Source organism: Prionailurus bengalensis, chromosome B1, assembly GCF_016509475.1.
Source record: "Prionailurus bengalensis isolate Pbe53 chromosome B1, Fcat_Pben_1.1_paternal_pri, whole genome shotgun sequence".
Classification (NCBI taxonomy): domain Eukaryota; kingdom Metazoa; phylum Chordata; class Mammalia; order Carnivora; family Felidae; genus Prionailurus; species Prionailurus bengalensis.
This window is the reverse complement of record NC_057344.1, coordinates 133928341-133947755: the sequence shown is the minus strand read 5'-3', so window position 1 is coordinate 133947755 and position 19415 is coordinate 133928341. Positions and strand designations below refer to the sequence as shown.

Genomic DNA, 19415 nt, shown 5'->3' with positions numbered 1-19415 from the left:
AAATTTTTTTTAATGTGTATTTACTTTTGAGAGAGAGAGAGAGAGAGAGCGCGCGCGTGCAAGCTGGGGAGGGGCAGAGAGAGGGTGGGGACAGAGGATCTCAAGTGGAGGTAGAACTCACAAACTGTGAGATCATGATCTGAGCCGAAAGTCAGATGCTTAACCAACTGAGCCACCCAGGCACCCCTCCTTGTAGTTTTTAAAATTTCTGTAGTATCATCAGGAACAGTTGTACCTTTGTTGAGTTCATTTCAGTGGTAAATTTGAAGTGGCTTTTTGAAATGTGTATGTGTGCAACAGAGGGTTTTATATTTTATGCCATATTGTGAAATGAAGATAATTTGAAAAGAGGATGATTCTTATACTGCTATCTGCAAGAATGGTTGTTTTTTTTCTTTGTAAGATAAAAATGGATTGGAAATAAAAATCCCAGGTGACTGTAATAAAAGCTTAGGTTAATTATTATGAGCCAAATTGTCAAACTTCACCCATGCTTAGTGTAAAACACGGTAATGATTTCATCGTAGGATTTTATATTTTTGTCATCTGAAATTCTGATCAGTAAGGAAGTGGTTGTCCTTGATGTCATATTGAAAACCATTCATCTAATCAGTATATTTTGAGATCTGTTTTTTGTCAGGTGATATATTAGACATTGAGAATATAACAGAGCAACATAAACATCCCTGTTTTCTTGGAGCTCACATACCAGTGGGGGAAACAGATAATATAAAATATGTTATTGTATGTTTAAAGGTATAAATATTAAGGAAAAAACTAAAGCAAAGAAGGAGACTAGGAAATGTTTGAGAGTTTGCAATTTGAGATTAGAGTGGTTATAAAAGGTCTGAGAAGGTAACATTTAAGCAAAGATTCGAAGAAGGTGAATGAGTGATGCATGTGGGTATCTAGGGAAAAGCATGTTGGACACAAGCAATAGCAGGTGCAAAGGCCTTAGGTGGGATTTGCTTGGCATGTCCTAGACACTGATTCAGGAGGTCAGTGTGGCTGGAATGGGATGAACAATGGGGAAATTTCGGCTTGCTATATTCCATCTTGCCTCCAGGCCTTCCTTCCTTAGCTTGAGTGTAGAAGATACCAGGAAAGGAGTCTTATTGGCTCAGTTTACTATTGGCTAACCTTGGACAAATTACTGCAAATACATGAGATACCCTGATTGGCTACTTCTACTAGAATCAAATGGTTTAGAGAAGAACATATCACAGGAGAATGGGAATCATGATTATGGCCAGGTAGAACAATGTGTCTACTGCATCACCCAGGAAATATTTGTTGAATGAATTAAAGCTTATTACTTTTTTTTTTTTTTTTAAAATAATGTGGCTATTAGGGGATGGTGGACCCAGGAGAGAAGATTAGTGCTACACTGAAAAGAGAATTTGGTGAGGAAGCTCTCAACTCCTTACAGAAATCCAGTGCAGAAAAGAGAGAATTAGAGGAACAGTTGCACAAACTCTTCAGCCAGGAACATCTAGTGGTAAGAAATGGTTCCCATGAAGGATTTTAGCCTCACGGATTAGTGAAAATTCCTTAAAAGTTCACCTGGAAATCTGATAGGTAAAACCTGTATATTTGAAATACATATTCATAGAAACAAATTATAGATCTTCACTGTGAATAGATTTCTGCTTAAACTTTTATAGCCCAACTTTAGGTCAGTTACATTTATTAGAATACACTTTTTTCCTCTTAGTTTTTCTTTAGACTAGATGTGAGCCAACGTGACACTGAACACACCCGTCCATCTGGAAACCTTTTAAAAAAACTTACATAAATTTAGCTCTTTTGAGAGTACGTTTACATTTTAAATTATGTTATTCAGAGTTTTTCTGGTTGATAACCATTTAAGTCTTATGTTTTGTCTACATACCCTTTGTGATTTAAAAAAAATCACCTTATAAAGTATATGTGTGCTGGTAATAAGGAAAAAGAGTTTCTTTTTTGCTGGCTTTTGTTTGAATTGCTTTGTTTTCTTTCTAGAATTAGGATTTCTTATTTATTTATGTTCAGTCTTTTGGGGTCACGTTTGTGTTAGATGGCTAGATCCAAATCTTTTCCTATATTAATAGCTTAAGTATTAGTCTTTACTAAATTTATTTATAGATCTTCTTTTTTAAACTAAAAAAATCTATGTCTGAAACTATAATCACAGAAATTATATATATATATATATAAAATATATATAATCGCAGAAAAATACTTATAGAGCCTTTAAAAAAGTCATATGGCCCAAATAAGACTATTCTCAAATTATGAAATTAGAGTCTGAAGAGTTGAGGGTTTTGTGAATTTTAAAGCTGACCTTGAGAATACTTATCCTAGGAAATTTAAAACAAGCATGTGGAATGTTACATGAAAGTTTCTATGATACTTACATTTCACTTGTGAAAGGTGAAATAAGGAGTCACTTATTATCAAGGGGTTTTAAAATAGAGCTGAGAGGCCTTTAAGAAGGTGGGACTTCCTCACCAGGTGGAGCCCTGATCTTTTAAACTGGGCTAAACCGCAAATACTCCAAAGACTCTACACAAACACCTGCAACTTGCTACAAAAGGGACTTGCTTAGTGATAGCCTTAGCAACCAATTATATTCACTCAAGATTAGTTTTCTGCAGCAACGCCAGTCAAAATTCTTTGAAAACAACTTATACAAGCATTCTCTTTGCATCTTAAAAACCTCTGACTTTGCTCCCTAGTGGGACACTGGGTTGCTACCCACATCTCTGTACTCAGATTTGCAGTTCTCTGATCATAAATAAATGCTTAATATTGCCTCCTGACAATTTTAGGTTGGCACTTTTTTCTTATTGTAGTAAAAAAAACATGACATATAATTTACCATCTTAACTTTATAATGTACAGTTAATTATATGCACACTGCTTTGTAATAGGATATTTACATTTCTGATGTAGCAGGCATCTGCTCCGCCCATTCGTTTGACTGTACACTTTGCTTCCTTTTAAAAATAGATATATAAAGGATATGTTGATGATCCTCGAAACACTGATAATGCATGGATGGAGACAGAAGCTGTGAACTACCATGATGAAACAGGTAAACTTGTGTTTATTAAACTGACTTGATAAGAGGCACTCTGGTATTTGTGGAATGAATTCTCATCAAAGAGCAATTTCCTTTTCTTTCTTTCTTTTTTTTTTTTAAAGTTTATTTATTCTGAGAGAGAGCATGAGCAAGCAGGAGAGGGACAGAGAGAGAGGGGGAGAGAGAATCCCAAGCAGGCTCTGTGCTGTCAGCAAACCATGAGATCATGACCAGAGCCAACACCAAGAGTCGGCTGCTTAACTGACTGAGCCACCCAGGTGCCTTTCTTCTTTTAGAAAGAGAGTGCAAGCAGGGGGAGAGACAGAGACAGAGAGAGGGGGGGGGGGGGGATCTCAAGCAGGCTTCATGCTCAGCATGGAGCCCAATGATGGGCTCAGTCCTTCGACTCTGGGATCATGACCTGAACTGAAATCAAGAGTTGGCTCCTCGACTGAGCCTTCCAGGTGCCTCAGCATTTGTTTTTTTAAAATTTTTTTTTTTCAACATTTATTTATTTTTGGGACAGAGAGAGACAGAGCATGAACGGGGGAGGGGCAGAGAGAGAGGGAGACACAGAATCGGAAACAGGCTCCAGGCTCTGAGCCATCAGCCCAGAGCCTGACGCGGGGCTCGAACTCACGGAGCGCGAGATCATGACCTGGCTGAAGTCGGACGCTTAACCGACTGCGCCACCCAGGCGCCCCAGCATTTGCTTTTTTAAAAGCTCTTGATAAGCATTGCCAAATTGTCCTACAGAAATAGTCTATTTACATTCCCAACAGTGATTAAGAGCTTTATTTTTAATTTTTTTGATAATTATAAAGATTTTAATAAATATATTTATTTGTAAATATAAATATTTTCATTTATGATTTCTGGTTTGGTGTCATGGTTATTTATTTGGGGGGGGGCGCGTGGGGGGAAGGGGCAGAGGGAGAGGGAGAAAGAGATTCCCAAGCAGGCTCCAAGTTATATGCCCAGAGCCTGATGCAGAGCTGGATCCCATGTTGTCTGTGCTATCAGTGAACCATGAGATCATGACCTGAGCTGAAACCAAGAGTCAGACACTTACCTGACTGAGCTGCTCAGGCACCCACATGCTTATTTTAGAAAGGTCCACTTAAGAGTGTGAAATGAATTGCCAATAATTGTTTTTCTTTTTTTTACATTTAAATCTCCAATCCCTCTAGAACTTGTTTTGATGTAAGTTTCATACTCATTTAATATGAACTTTTTTTTTTTTTTTAAAAGCTAAAGCCAATATTCTTACTTTTTAAAGAGAAAAGCTTCCTTACTGGTGCCTCTACTTAAAATTTAGCAATGTGGTTAAAATTTGGGCATTTGGAAAATTTGGAAGCTTCTAGTTTTTAATTCCCTGGGGCACCTAATACAATAATGATTTAAATTGTTTTCAGTAAGAATACTTGAAGCTACAGAGTTATGTTGAAAAGGACATAAATAAATGAATTACTTTCTCTTGGTGATGTTGTGCTTTGGCAATAGGTGAGATAATGGATAACCTTACCCTAGAAGCTGGAGATGATGCTGGAAAAGTGAAATGGGTGGACATCAGTGATCAACTTCAGCTTTATGCCAGTCACTCTCAATTCATCAAACTCGTGGCAGAGAAACGAGATGCACACTGGAGTGAGAACTCTGATGCTGAGTGTCGCGGGTTGTAGCCTCATCTCTGTGTCAGCCAAGTGCAGAAGAGCACGTGCTGAAAAGAAGGCGGTACCACAGAGCTCATAGGATAGATAAGGGGGGCAGGCACGGTCACTTGGAAATTATTTCATTCACTTTCAAAACTGTTTGCATTTAGAAGGTTTTAATCAGAATAAAATTAGTAAATATGATGAAATGCAACACATAATTTTCTGCTTTCCAGTCAGAAGAAATAAACAACATATTTTTTATGTATTCTATTTAAGCATTGTTTAAACCAAATCGAAACAGCTGATGGTCTTTGAAGAACCATAACCTGAATAAAGATAAATTTAGGGTCAGCCATTACTTCTGCCTTCCATGTTCTTTCTTTTCTTTTTTTCCTGTTGATCTAGGGTCTGAAGGATGTTTCTGGCATAAATATCAGGCTCCTTTAGGAGAACACTGCCAGTGTCTAACCTGTCTTTAAATTATTTGCTTTATGTGATCTTGTTGAAGCTGATTTAAAAAATGAAAACCTTGTTTTGACTTCAGAATTACCAGTTTATTGAGGAAATTTCAGTTTATTGAGGAAATTGATCTTGTTAATAAAGATCAATATCAATGAACAGCTCGTGTTCTCATTTTTTAAAAATTCTGAATTTAAAAATATGTCCTGGAAATTAGTAATTTAAATTGATGTATTTATTTCACTCTACTGTAACAGTATGTATCATAAATAAAGTAAAAATACATGTTCAGGGGCACCTGGGTGGCTCAGTTCGTTGTGTCCAACTCTTAATTTTGGCTCAGGTCATGATCCCAGGGTTGTGAGATCGAGCCCCATGTTGGGCTCCACACTCACCATGGAGCCTGCTTGGGATATTCATTCTCTCTCTCTCTCTCTCTCTCTCTTTCTCTCTCTTCCTCTGCCTCTCTCCTCCACCCATGCTTTCTCTAAGAAGTAAAATAAAAATAAAAATAGATGTTCAGAAAGGATTGAAATGAGGGAGGGAAGCCTTTGAGAGTTAAACATATTATTTGTTAGGAAGGGAATAAGGATTGGAATAGGTTTTTGAGAGGCCCACCGTTAACATTATAATTCCCAGATAAAGGAAAGAGTTGATGTTCTAGATACTTAGGGAAGAAGAATGAAAATAATACTTGTCTTAGTGGGCATGTGTATCACATCCTGGCTAAGATATTTATTGAGAAAATCCCATGATATTTACTCCTGTCAACCTTGAGTAGGGAGCATCATAATTCCATCTTCATTCTAGTTGGGTTACAGATGGGGTATCTGAAGAAAAGGAGGTATAAGGGATAGAGACATGGTGGTTTCCTTTTCTTCACATATTTGAAAAAGGTATTAGGCTTATTCTGTAGCTTGAGAACAGAACTTGGGCTAATGTAAATCAAAAGTCCCCTCAACCCCTGCTAAATTTAGTGTCAAAGCTACTTTTACTTTGGTGGTAAACCTGAACTGAACTGACAGGAAGCTTTTTCCTCATTAGTGCGACTTGAGGTTTGCCGAGAAACATTAGAATGTTTGATTTCCAGATGCTGTTTCAGACCCCTCTGGAAGAGTTACAAGGTTTAGGTATGGTATTAATTTTCTAAAATCCATAAAATCCTGGTCCCTGGTATGTAATAAGGGACTTGTGCTTGACCAGGATGACCCGCTCACTAGCTGAGGGGTAGGATGGCCTTCTCCCAGAATCAGAGTTGGATTCTACTTTTACTGTTTGGCAGGAAGAGACTGCTTTTTCCTGGCACTGAATAGAATTTTTAAAGCTGCTTACAAAAGCTCTTGAGAAAGTTTGAGCAATTCCCTGAAGGTCAACATTTACTTACATCTAATAGTGTTGAAACATTTAAATTGACATTAGAAAAGATAGTAGGTAATATTTTATTTAAAGAATGATTAAAGCACATGGTCTATTGATAATGAATTCTTCATGGCATTTTAGAGTTTTCTCTGGAACATTTCTAAAGTATGCAAAATTATAAAATAGAAGTAATCTTCTGATAAGTGTTATAAATATCCAGCATCATCTATAATAAGAAAAACCATATTAAAATTTTAGTTGAAGACCTTTCTGGAGGAATATTTGCTCCTATATCACTAGGTGATATTGATGCCATATTTGCTTTTCCTATATTTTAGGTATAAGGAAGAATACTCTGAATACTTTTTATCTAAAAATATTTTACTATTTAGTAAAATAGTAATAACAGATACCATTTACTGAGTATCTACATTATATCATGCAATCCTCACAACAATCCTATGAAGTTAGGTGGTATTATTTCCATTTCACAAGTGAAAATGATCCTTCTAAAGATTTTCCCAAGGTTATTCAGTAAGGGACAGAGCTGGGATTTGAATCCTGGTCTGCCAGGTTCCGAAACTTATTCTGTATTGTCTACTAAGGTCATGAAGCTTTGATGATTTGTTGTGTTAAGTCTGCAGTTTGGAAGATTATATATTATTTAAGCAGTACTCACATTAACAGTAACACACTTAATGGTTTATGACTTGACTTTAAGGTCACAACTGATTTAACTAGCATCACTGTAACTGTTTGCATAATTTGAACCCAAAGAGAATTTACTTGATAATATCTGAACCTAAGGATATGTGGTGGCAATTCGGTGTTTGTCTTGCCAGCATTTCAGACTCAAATGGAAGCATATGCTAAACTTGTATAGTAAGAACATAATCTAAAACCTGAATATTTGGCACTTGAAAATTCCAACCACTTTTAGAAGCTAAATGCTATATTTTCTTACAGTGTAAGAAACGGTGGTTGGTATTATTTTCTAACATATTTGTGAGGTTTTAATAAACTGATTTAAAAATACATCATTTGAAGGAAGCATTTATAATTTAAGTAGGCTAATTACTGCTTTCATCAGTATACCTTTCATCATGCTATTAATTTATCAATATGGATGTGACCTGAGACTATTAAACTCCTAAGATAAAAAAAAAAATTAAATATATAGTAGTACTTGAAAGATATTTCGAGATTTTACTAACCTTAGTATATAACTTCTGACATAGGAGGGAGAGAATTATCTCTGCCAAAATAAACAATACAGATTACAGTTATTATATGAAGGTATTCTTGCCATAATTTCTTCTTTGCTTCCACTCACATCTCCCATCTTATGGTCATTTTATTGCTGATGGGTTAGTATTCATACAATCATGTGTACTGGCAGATAGAAAATAACATGATCCTGTTACATCTTAAATGGTGATAAATTGAATCCTCAACTGGGTTTTTCTGCAACAAAGCACTTCGCTTCTCCCACTTGGCCTTTGATGGCCTGATAAGAGCATTTGATGTGGTAAGAAATACTAAGTAAGCATTTGGGGACAATGAAATGTATAAGGAGGAAAACGGGTGAAATCCAATTTCTTTCTCAAAATTGGGACTCAGAATATTTTGACTCATTAGCTTCTCTCAAGGTAGATTAACATTAATTTATATATAATAATTTTGATTGACATTAATTCATATTTAAAAAAGGAATATATCTTTTGTATGTATTTTCAATTAGCAATAATCGTGCCTTGGATAAACCTCATTGGCTATGATATACCCACTGCACAAAGCTTATCTTTTGTATATATTTTAAAGTGAGAACAAACTTGGATGAGAATCAAAGAAGTCTCAAGATTTGTAGCCTCTCCATCCAGCAAGCTGATGCTTTGGTGTTAAGGAGATGTTTTGCCTTGCCTTGAAATGAGGCCATTTCTAGATTTGGTAGTTTCACAGCAGACTTTTCTCACTGCTTACTATGAATTGTCCATAAAACAAAAACAAGCTTGAGGAAAAATTTACTGTTTGAAATTTCTTAACATTGCATATACTTCGTAGGCTGAAATTTTGTCAAATACCATGGCATTATGAAAATACCTTTTTAGACCTGCAGAAATTCTGATCTAAATTGTTTAGAGTTTATAACTCAGGAGCTCTAATTTGGGTAAGTCAGTTGGGTTTGATTCTGCCATATATTTTTATAGTTGAGGAGAGTTATTCTTACCTTTCCTGATATTAAATGTCACTTGTTTTTATCAATATAATCATAGAAATAAAGTCTTACCCCAAAGAAGCCCTAAAAGATTAAAAAAAAAAAAAGACATTACCCTCAGTCCATTAAATAGGTTTATACTTTATAATAACTTAAAAATTAATATGAGGGGCGCCTGGGTGGCTCAGTTGGTTAAGCGTCACACTTCCTGATCTCGTGGTTTGTGAGTCTGAGCCCCGCATCCGGCTCTGTGCTGACAGCTCAGAGCCTGGAACCTGCTTCAGATTCTGTGTCTCCCCTCTCTCTGCCCCTCCAGTGCTCATGCTTTGTCTCTCTGTGTCTCTCAATAATAAATAAACATTAAAATTAATATGAACTTACCTCAAGTTCGTTCAGAATAGAAGTGATTAACTGAAAGAAGAAAAATCGATCAATGCTAGTGCTGTTAATGGGTTTATTTTTTAACATATTTGTAACTTAGCACACATATAAGCTAGAAGATTTTCTATATGAAAATTTGTTTTTATTGAAAAATGAGTTCCATTTTATTTAGAGGTTTATTTACATGATATAAGATTTTAAAATGAATGTGCAATATCTAGATTTAAATTCCCTTAATTCACAGAAATATTGTAATTGTATTTACTGTATCTAAAGAATAAAAACTTGAACAGTTAAGAAACTCACCGTGTACATATCCATGCAAGTGCTAGGTTTCTTGAAGCGTGAAAATTCCCTATGTGAATGATACTTGACCCAAAATTTTAGGACAACTATAAATACTTGGCTTCAAGAGTTTGTTTACATAAGCAGTGTCACTGGAAAAGTATTGCTTTGTAGCTTCCACGGGTCCTTCTGTCGTAACAGACTGGCAGCTTGCTCAAGGAATTGACCAGTGAAAGAAAGTGAATCCCTTCGTATTTGTAGAGCTGTCTATCCCGGTGTGTATGCAAGAATATGTAAGTCAAACACTGTCCCAATGTTTGCTTAGGCAAGAACAATACCTGAGGTGGTGTTTGTTTCTTAAGGTGACTCTTCCTGCTTTCTGACTTAACTAGGATTCCTGGGAGAATCCTGGGCTATGAAGGTATGGCAGTTCTAGAAGTTATTCTGTCAGAATTCTTTCCAGGATATAGGTTGTGGCCAAGAGTACTTCTAAAAATTTTCCAAAAAAAAATATAAATAGGTATTAAGTGTCCAGATCTGGTAATATGAATGAGTATCTGAGGAGTATATTTGCACTGGAAGAGACCTGGGAGGTAAACCGATACCTTTACCCAGGGTCACACAGCTAATTTAATTGTAAAAGAGATTTAAATCAAGAGAGAAATTAGAATCTAAGAGAGGTTTGAATCTAGGCTTTCCAACCACAGGTCAGTGCTCTTTCTGCAGGTTTTGATATAAAGGTGAACTTGCCAATTTTGTAATTGTTAATGATTAATCATTGAAGGCAGTTTCCTAAAACATTTTTCGTTAGAAATCTGCTAGAATTTTTATTGTCTACAATTTGGAAATGGACTATAACATTGCTTAAACAGAGTGGATTATGGGAAGAGCACTAGCACTTGAACTCAAGAGACTTAGGTTCTTATTGATTAGACTCAGAAGCTTGTTTGGTCTCAAGTTTCTGGGACACTTAAATATTCCTCAAGATGGTTGGCTTTAAATAGTCTCAAATCCTGAAAAATTTTATCTCCGGCACACGAATGATTTAGGCCTGAGTTTCTGACATTTTTACAAAATACTGCGATGTCCCTGATTCTAAGATACCACCAATTGTAAAATGTACCATTTTAAGTGATAGTATTTTAAAGAAAAAAGAAATCTTAGAATAAATGTATCTGTTGTGAGATGTGTCTTGATTTCAGAAAATGTTTAAGTATGAAAAGTATGTTTTTAGATAAGGAAATGGAATTTTTCAGTGTTATCTTTTGTAACTCCACTCAAGTATTTCTCCTCTGTTTTCATGAACTAATATTCTGAATAACTTACTGTATCAATAAAGGGCCTTATTAAAAAATTGAATTGTGTGCCTTTCATCCAAAAAAAAAGCAGCATTATCTATTGGAACTTAGCTTTGATAATCTTTAATGTATAATGTGTTTATGCTAATGCTTCATTAGTGAAGAAATAATCAAGTCTTTTTCATTTCTCCAAAAGGAATTTATTCTGTAAGTCTAAGTCTTTTGACTCTTCACTTTTACCCTCATCAGTGATGGAAAAGGTTGTTTTGTCAATTTATAGTTTGTATGAATTGAATAATGAATGTAGAACTGTTTGTAGAATGTAGAAATGAACTGAGATTGTTTTTTGACTTTGAATTTAACAGCTGTGATTTATTTTGTTTCTAAATGAATTAGACTAATAAAGACAGAAATTTTTATGATGAGCTGGCCTATCTTATAAAGGGAGTTGAATGTAATATGTTTATGAACTTTATAGATTAACAGGGCAGATATATTTACCGTTATAAGATCATTAAGTGTCAGGACCTAGAATAAAGGAAACGTAGTTAAATAATCAGGGAGTTGTAATTCAGCATTTTAACTATCTTTTCTATGTTATACATTTTATATTACCTTGATTAATGAACACATGCTTTTTAGAATTCTTAGATTTCTAAAATTATGGCACTAAGATTCATATTCACTAATATAGTACCCATCCTCCCTTCAAACCTATATTTCTGGAAGCATATAGTCCACATTTTCTTTTGTGGTCTCCAAACATAGCAGGGACTTCTCAGAAAGATCATTAAACTTAGGCTCACTGGGTTGGAGCAAAGACTATATTTTAGGATCACTTCCTTATGAAAGAAATACTTTAATAATGTCATTCCCTATCATTGTAATAGTATCATTTAAAAATTTAGTAACAGTATGCTATAATATATACAACATATTTTTTGGTTTGTGACTAAGTTAATCTCGTCATGTAATTGTCCCTCCATTCAGCAAAATCCTGTAAAAAATGAAATCCTTTTATAACACGACCATAACCTTAAATCTAGTTCAAAGGATCCTAGGACAGATTCCATTTCAATAAGAATGTATTTTTCTCTCATTAATGGCAGATGTAAGCATAAGGTTTTAGAGGTAAAATGGGCTTTATAAATAATTCACTGTTTTATGCTTTCTTAAAGGAAACTTTAAGTATAGTTACCTGATTTGGATAATAAGGAAAAGGAAAAGGAATCGGAATCTACAAAAAAAGAAGGAAAACAAGTGAAGTGTGAATAAAACAATTTTGTTTTAGCTTTTTTCCTAATTTACTTACCCTTCCATCCATCCATCCATCCATCCATCCATCCATCCATCCATCCAGTATTTATTGAACAATTATATGCTCTCAACGAGCCCACCTTCTACTTGGTGAAGCTTAGATTCTAATGGATTTTAAATCTTTTTTTTTTCTCTCTCAAGAGATATGCTTTTGCTTCATTAGTCAAATCTAAAGCCAAAAGGAATCTGTTTGATGTGTTTGATAATTCTTGCAAATTCACCACCAGTTTGTCTACAGTAGTTGATTCTTTGCTTGCTTTTTAATACTACTCTGCCATCTGGTGGAAGGAAGAGTTTCCACTTCAAATACTAGGGATTCTTTACTGCCACACAGATTTACATAAGATGTTAACAGAGACTCTTATATTCTAATTATAAACCAAAACTTCAAAATTTTTCATTAATTTACAAAAATATTTCTGGATTTCAGCCAAAACAACAACAACAGCAGCAACACCACCACTACCACAAAAGGGAAACAATGCCCCCGCCCCTTGACTAAAACCAAAATGACTAGCAATTAATGATAAATGCAAGTAGTCAGAAATTTAGTGGCTAGGATTCAAGTAGGATACGTGAAAACATTAAAAGGAAAGACTTCCACTGAGGACTTCAACTTTAGTGACAAATTTCCAAAAGCCTACTTAAAGTTGAGAAACAGTTTGAAATTAAATACAAGCAAAAGGAAGGTGCTTATTACATTTAGATATAACACTATGCAAAATCATGTTTATTTTAAAAATAGGTGGTAGACAAGAAGTTAAGCCAGATGCTATTTTAAAATGTGTGTGAATTTTTCACAGCATCATTGCTTAAATACTGTCCAAATTTAACATGTCTCCAATCTGTGTTGCAACCTCATTGTACTGATCATTCTTCTCCCAAACTGCCATGTCCTCAGGTCCCTCAGATACATTTGCTGTTCCCTCTGCCTGCAGTGCACCCCCCCCCACCCCGCCCATGATCTGGCTCAGATAATGTCTCCTCTGTGAATGAAGTCTTTGACCCACAGCCTAAGCCAACTTTGTATTTGCACCTAGAAGTACTTATCAAAATACATTTTTACATTTATGAATCTTTTTCTCATCAGACTGTGAACTTATCTCATAATTTTTGTATTTCTAGCACTCACTATAGACCCTATCGTGCAGTAGACAGTAAATATCAATTGAATGCTATCTGTCTGTACAAATGTAAGTATTACATATAAAGTGAAGGAAATTCTATTTGTATATTTAGCACTGTTCTGGGCTTTATTAAAAGATGGCCAAGAATCCAGACATTAGGAGAGATTGGAGAGGATCCAGCAGAAAGAGCAAAATAATTATACTGTTTGACCTGTGGGAGAAAGCTGAAAAAACAAAAACTTTTTAGAAAAAAGTAAGTAGCAAGATGATTTAGAAAAAGAACAGGTATTATAGAAAGAGTTTAGTATATCCTTCATGAAGTGCAACTAGGCTCATCACAGTCAAAGGAAATTCAGTATAAACACCTTTTTGATGGCAAGTATAGAAGGACATTGAAAGAAGTCACCAAAAATTTTGGGGAAAATTTGCTAGCTCCTTGTCACACTCCACCGCAGGCTATGCGGGGAGAGGGTGTGAACAGCTCGTGCCTGGCAACATGTGAAAGCCCCAAATTTTAAATTTAATAACTATCATCTAACTAATAAGTGGTTTTCTAATGTTTGTTTGTTTGTTTGTTTGCAATTTGAGAGTCCCCAAACCCATGTTTACCAAGGGCAGTTGTGGAGGTGGGGGAAACAGGATCTGAGGAAAAAATGACGGTCCTTGTGGCGGGTAAAAACCAAATCTCTGAAAAAAAGAGACATGATGCCAGTCATTTCAGACAACTGTAAACTTTTAAAATGATGAACATGTCATTTGAAAAAAACAACTAGAAGTTTACCTGTCCACTGGAACTTCCTCCAGATGGTTCAAGCTTGTAAAACAGCACCGGCAACAAGGTAAAGCAACATATGGCAAGACATTATTTATTACAAAGAGATTTGATGAGAATAGGTAACAAGCCACTATTGAGCGTTACGCTGGTCAGTGGTGTACCTTCACTTCTGAAATGAAAAGCAGTTGTGTATCCAATGGGGAAAGGTTGAATTAATTTTGTCCAGTGATTTAGAAGGTGTACTTTTGGCTTTTAAACTTATTTCCAAATGATGTTTTTATTTACATTTCTTAAGAGTAATTACATGTTGCATGCCTCTTTATCTTCGAATCAACAATGATCTCAATTTCATTCTCAGCATTTAGAAGTTCAAAGTGAAGAGCATGTAGAAATGTAAATTTAAATTTCCAAACACAAAGTTTGAAAGCTCCCTCACTTTGAAAGCTCCTTTGTCAAAAAATGTGCAGGAAAGAGGATTTCTTGTCTACTTGGTGCCCTCCGTATTCAGACTGTAATCGACACAGATCACACTCAAAGATCTCATTTGTATAGATGTGGAAGGCACGGCTATAGTCAGCATGAGATGGTTTGGGGTAAAGGCATTATAATGAAACCCAATTTAAACTACATAACTAAGACCCAGGTCACTGTGGAATTTGAGTTCTAGCTTCCTAAATTTATTTGAGAACTTCCTATTTTCCAGTTAGGACTCTTATGTGCTTTAGAAACATTTTTATTATCTTTGCACTACTCTGAGGTAGTTCTTATGACTCATTTTACAGACTGGCAAGTCATGGGTTAGTTCCTTGCTCAAGGTCACGTGGTTTACAGATGCTATGTGGAACTGAGATTTGTGCTGAGAAGACCACTGGGCTGAGGGAACAGTGATAAATTCCTGATTCTATAGCTACCTTGGACTCTACCTTTCTCTTTTGTGAAAGGAAAAGATACAGGATATGCCTCCTAGCCCAGAAATACTATCTCTAGAATGGAAATGGAGTGGAAAATGGAGGCAATGTACTCACAGGGATGGGCAGAGCAGCGGCAGTGCTCAAAAGGCCAGCCAAGAGGAGAACTTTCATTCTGAAGGAAGAGTCTGGAATTAAAGGGTTAGAAGATTTTTAGTTTTTTCTAAATCCCATTCCTGTTGTAAATAGGCTGCTTAGTTAGAGGTATTGCAATAGTGGTCAGGCTAAATTATGCCTCAATTCAGGTTTTGTAAGCCTAGAACAGAGTTTTAAAAAACTTTGGATGCCTTTAGACAAGACATGCATTCTCTGGCTCATAACATTGCATATACTTCATACACTTCCTCATAATCTCATAGTTCAACATACTTGTTTGGCCCCTGAAGTTATCTGAATTTGCAGTCTCTACCCACCAATCTCCACCACCACTGTTGCATCATGCTTAGTATTGGGGACATATCACCAGTGGCTCAAATGAGATTTTTTTTTTATAATATACACATAAATCCACCTTAAGCTTCTACCCCCATGAGACTTACCAGACCTTTGCATAGCCTGGATGCTGTTACAATTATAATTTCTCAAGGAGAAAATGATACGGGAAAAATCTTGTAAGGCAAATGGGTTGGTAGAGAATAGCACAATATGAGTGGATTCAATAAAACAAGTAAATCAGTGTGGTCTTTACTGGTCAGTAGATTCTGAAAGCAAACATTTTTATGGTCTTAAATCACATTTAATTCAAATTAACTTACCGTATGAATTTCAAACCCACCCACTGTACTCTGGAATTAAATTTTGAAAGAAAAATCAAACCCATCATATTCTCATTAAGATTTGTCCCCAGCATCGGAAACAAGGTATATCTCTTTATAAAAGTCACTAATATAAAAGTCAACTAATTTAGATGTATTTTAAACTCAACTATGACTTACCTTCATGCTATTTTACTTTGCCTGAATTTGGGCAACTTACCTCCCTTTTCCTTCTTTTTCACGTTTCTCCTTTATGTTTTTCTTCCTTTTGGATCCAAACCCTTGAATTTTTTTGTGTGATAAGTGGGCCTATTAGAAATCATTAAATTACCCAACACAAGAATATTTTAACAGTCTTCTACTTAGTGCAATAGAATCAGTCCAAATTATATTGTATGTCTTTGTAATTACCTTTGCTTCAGATGGCCCTCGGAGCAATGAATTCAAGGAACAGTGTGATCTTCTAGAACTGTATGCCCATCTAGTATTTAAGCCATATTACTAATACCTTTATGGTCATGGGCCATATGAGTCACAAGGTTTAAAGCTAAACTGAATAACTGGTTGCAGACTAAGAACTCCAACTCCTCAGGTATCTCACACAGAGAGAGGCTTAAAGACTGATTACTGAGAAAATAACTTCGTCTCCTCAGTTGGGATCAGAGCAACATCTTTATCACAAAGAATCCACAATTAAAATTTGTGGCTACCAAGAATATTACAGTGTTTCTACAATATATCATCTAGGGCAGCTATCCACAAGGGAGACTTAATGGACAGAAAAATTAAAGGTTCTAGAACTTTCTATTTTAAATACCATTTATTATTTCAAAATGAACTTACTTTCAAAGAAAACATTTTAAATAAACAGGTAGTGTCTTTAGAATTAAAATCATTTTGGGGCACCTGGATGGCTTAGTCAGTTAAATGTCTAACTTTAGTTCAGGTCATGATCTCACAGTTCCTGAGTTTGAGCCTTGCCATTGGGCTCTGCACTGATAGTGTGGAGCCTGCTTTGGATTCTTCGTCTCCCTCTTTCTCGGCTCTTCCCCTGCTTGTTTGCTCTCTCTCAAAAATAAATATTAAAAAAATAATTAAAATCACTTTTCACTATTCTAAAATGTTTAAAAATGGCAATTTAGGTCTAATCACCTCCAAATATAATTTCACCATTCCTGACAAATTCACAAATTTACAATTGTTATTGGTTAAGACCTCATGACATTTCTTTGCAGCTACACATAAGAACGTTTTGAATTTTGGAATAAGTTCTAAAATTATTTCCCTAGTTGGAAAAATTATAAATACTTATATTTTGATTAATCAAACTGAACTTAATTATTTTGAAATGACATGGTGTGATATGGTGTAAGAACAAGTGACTCAGAGCTAAGAAAAGACATAAATAAAATTTTGAGGTTAATCAGAGAAAATTTTTCTGATAAAAAGCACACTCTTCCATAAGTTCCTTCAGATGAAATTCCTTGAGGTACCTTGTCTCAGTGACTATCAAGGCTCTTAACAACAACAGCAGCAACACGTTTTTGATTATTTGAAAAAATAACAAAAGGCAATTGCATTGATATCTTTCATTTCAGATAGGAAAATATGTTAAAAAATTAAAAAAATAAAACATAAAATAATAAAAAATAAAAAATAATTTATTTCCTTATAGATATTGTAAGTAGAATATAGAAGTTGACAGTTTTTTTACTGCCTTGTTTCAGACCTTAGGAAAAACTCTATTATGGTATCTTTTATTATTTTTGTAATCTAGCCCGTACTGTATTAATAGTTACCAAAAAAGAGTCCTAATGAAAACACAAAGTTTCTCTTATGACACAATTTCTTGCTATAAAATTGCAGTAGTAATATTTATCTCTGACTACACTGAACATTAAGACACTTCAGAGCTTTCTGTCTGTGTTGTCTTTACCCTTATTTTGAGTATATGAGACACGTAAAAAATTTGCAGGACCTCCACTTCCCCTAACACACACAGACAGCTGCACAAGAGCTAGAACCAGATGTACCAAGCAGTGCATAATCATCCACATTTTAAACTGAATTTGGTAAAGAGCACTTGGATTTATTTTTTTCTGTTTGAAGTTACATTATGACAAAGGACATTAATAAGCATCTACCATTTAATAACTGAATATTTGTTTCCCACAGGAAACATCTCTCCCAACCATACTCCTGCCTTTTTTTTTTTTTTTTTTAAGTAGTAGGGTCTAGGGAAGCACAATTATAATTTGGTTTGAAGTGTGAGCCTTGAGTTGGTCTTTCACATATAGCTGTTTAAATAAACGACTGGAAATAAACTTGAGTAAGCATTTGGATTTTTATTAGGATATTAAGATACTGAAAATAATGCACATTAATGACAAAAGAGCATTATTCCACTTTCTTGAAGTGTACATGATATTATGAACAAAACGAATGTAGTATTTTCTTCAAGTTTCATAATTAGGAAGTATCTCACAAACAGATGTAGAGAGTGTTCACAAACAGCATACAGGATTTTGCATATGTAGATTTTATTTTAAAGTTTAATTCCAAAGTTAATGTTAAATGCTTAGTGCATACACTGTCAGCAAGCCATTACTCTTATTGTCATCTCACACATGCAAAATATTATATTTTGCTAAATATAAATCTACAAGTATCATGGATGCATATATTTTCAGGAGTGGTCAGGACAGAGAAGGATGCTGGAATGTTAGAATTCTTTCAAATCTTAATTCAAAACAGGAGATTTTCATCTATGTCTTCTGTAAAAAACAAAAACAAAACAAAACACATTTTTAGAAAACAGCCAGAGTTGTAATATAAACAAACAATGATAGAACTCGGGGATTAGAGAAACTATCTAATAAGACTTACAGGATAGTTCTCAAACCTGATAGGGCATCAGTGCCACCTGTGAAGCTTTTATTTATTTATTTATTTATTTATTTATTTTAAAGTTTACTTATTTATTTTGAGAGAGAGAGAGAGAAAGGGAGGGAGGGAGGGAGGGAGGAAGGGAGGGACATAGGGAGGGGCAGAGAGAGAGGGAAAGAGAGAGAGAATCCCAAGCAGGTTTTGCACTGTCAGCACGGAGCCCAACATGGGGCTAGAACCCATGAACTGCGAGATCAGGACCTGAGCCGAAACCAAGAGTCAGACGCTTAACCAAATGAGCCACCCAGGCACCCCATCTGTGAAACTTTTAAAAAGATACCATATGGCTTCACTTACATGTGGAATCTAAAAAACAAAAAGAACAAACAAAAAGCAGAAACTGATGGCTGCCAGAGGGGAGGGCATGGGGAGATGGGCAAAATGGGTGCAGTGGGAGGTACAGGCCTCCAGTTATGGAATAAGACACAAGCATAAAAGGCAGAGCGTAGAGAATATAGTCAGTGGTATTATAATAGTGTTTTATGGTGACAGACAGTAGCTATACTTGTGGTGATTACAACATAACGTATAGACTTGTTGAATCACTATACTGTACACCTAAAATTAATGTAACATTGTGGGTCAACTATACTTCAAGTAAAAAAAGATATACTCTCAGGCCTTACCCCTGGCCTCCTGAATCAGAATCTGCAGGGGTGGGCCAATGGCATGTATACATCTAGAAACTCCACTGGTAGTTCTAAATGTAGGGTTGAGAAGCACCAATAGAGACCTAGCCAAGAAATGCCAAGTATACTAACCTATAAAGGTTGCTAAGATATAACAGAAATAAATAGAAGTATAGGGTCAG

The 19415-nt window shown here is 35.3% G+C and overlaps 2 protein-coding genes and 1 pseudogene across 7 annotated transcripts in view; 1 reads left to right on the top strand and 2 right to left on the bottom strand.

The window, feature by feature from the left end:
* NUDT9 (nudix hydrolase 9) overlaps positions 1 to 19415 on the top strand; it is a 55846-nt gene that overhangs the window by 33061 nt on the left and 3370 nt on the right. The window contains exons 6-8 of one of the 4 annotated variants that reach the window (XM_043572221.1): positions 1352 to 1498; positions 2992 to 3076; positions 9620 to 10777. In XM_043572221.1, coding sequence (XP_043428156.1) covers positions 1352 to 1498; positions 2992 to 3076; positions 9620 to 9651 — 264 coding nt within the window. In that variant the 3' untranslated portion in view covers positions 9652 to 10777. Of the gene's footprint in view, positions 1 to 1351; positions 1499 to 2991; positions 3077 to 4567; positions 8846 to 9619; positions 10778 to 19415 lie in introns of those variants that run through there. The other 3 variants (XM_043572220.1, XM_043572222.1, XM_043572223.1) reach the window with 3 other exon arrangements.
* LOC122479175 lies at positions 8213 to 8335 on the bottom strand (annotated as a pseudogene).
* Positions 17984 to 19415, bottom strand: part of SPARCL1 (SPARC like 1) — a 51234-nt gene continuing 49802 nt past the window's right edge. For all 3 annotated transcript variants that reach the window (XM_043572217.1, XM_043572218.1, XM_043572219.1), the window contains one exon: positions 17984 to 18432. In XM_043572217.1, the coding sequence (XP_043428152.1) occupies positions 18404 to 18432 (29 nt within the window). In that variant the 3' untranslated portion in view covers positions 17984 to 18403. The remainder of the gene's footprint in view (positions 18433 to 19415) is intronic.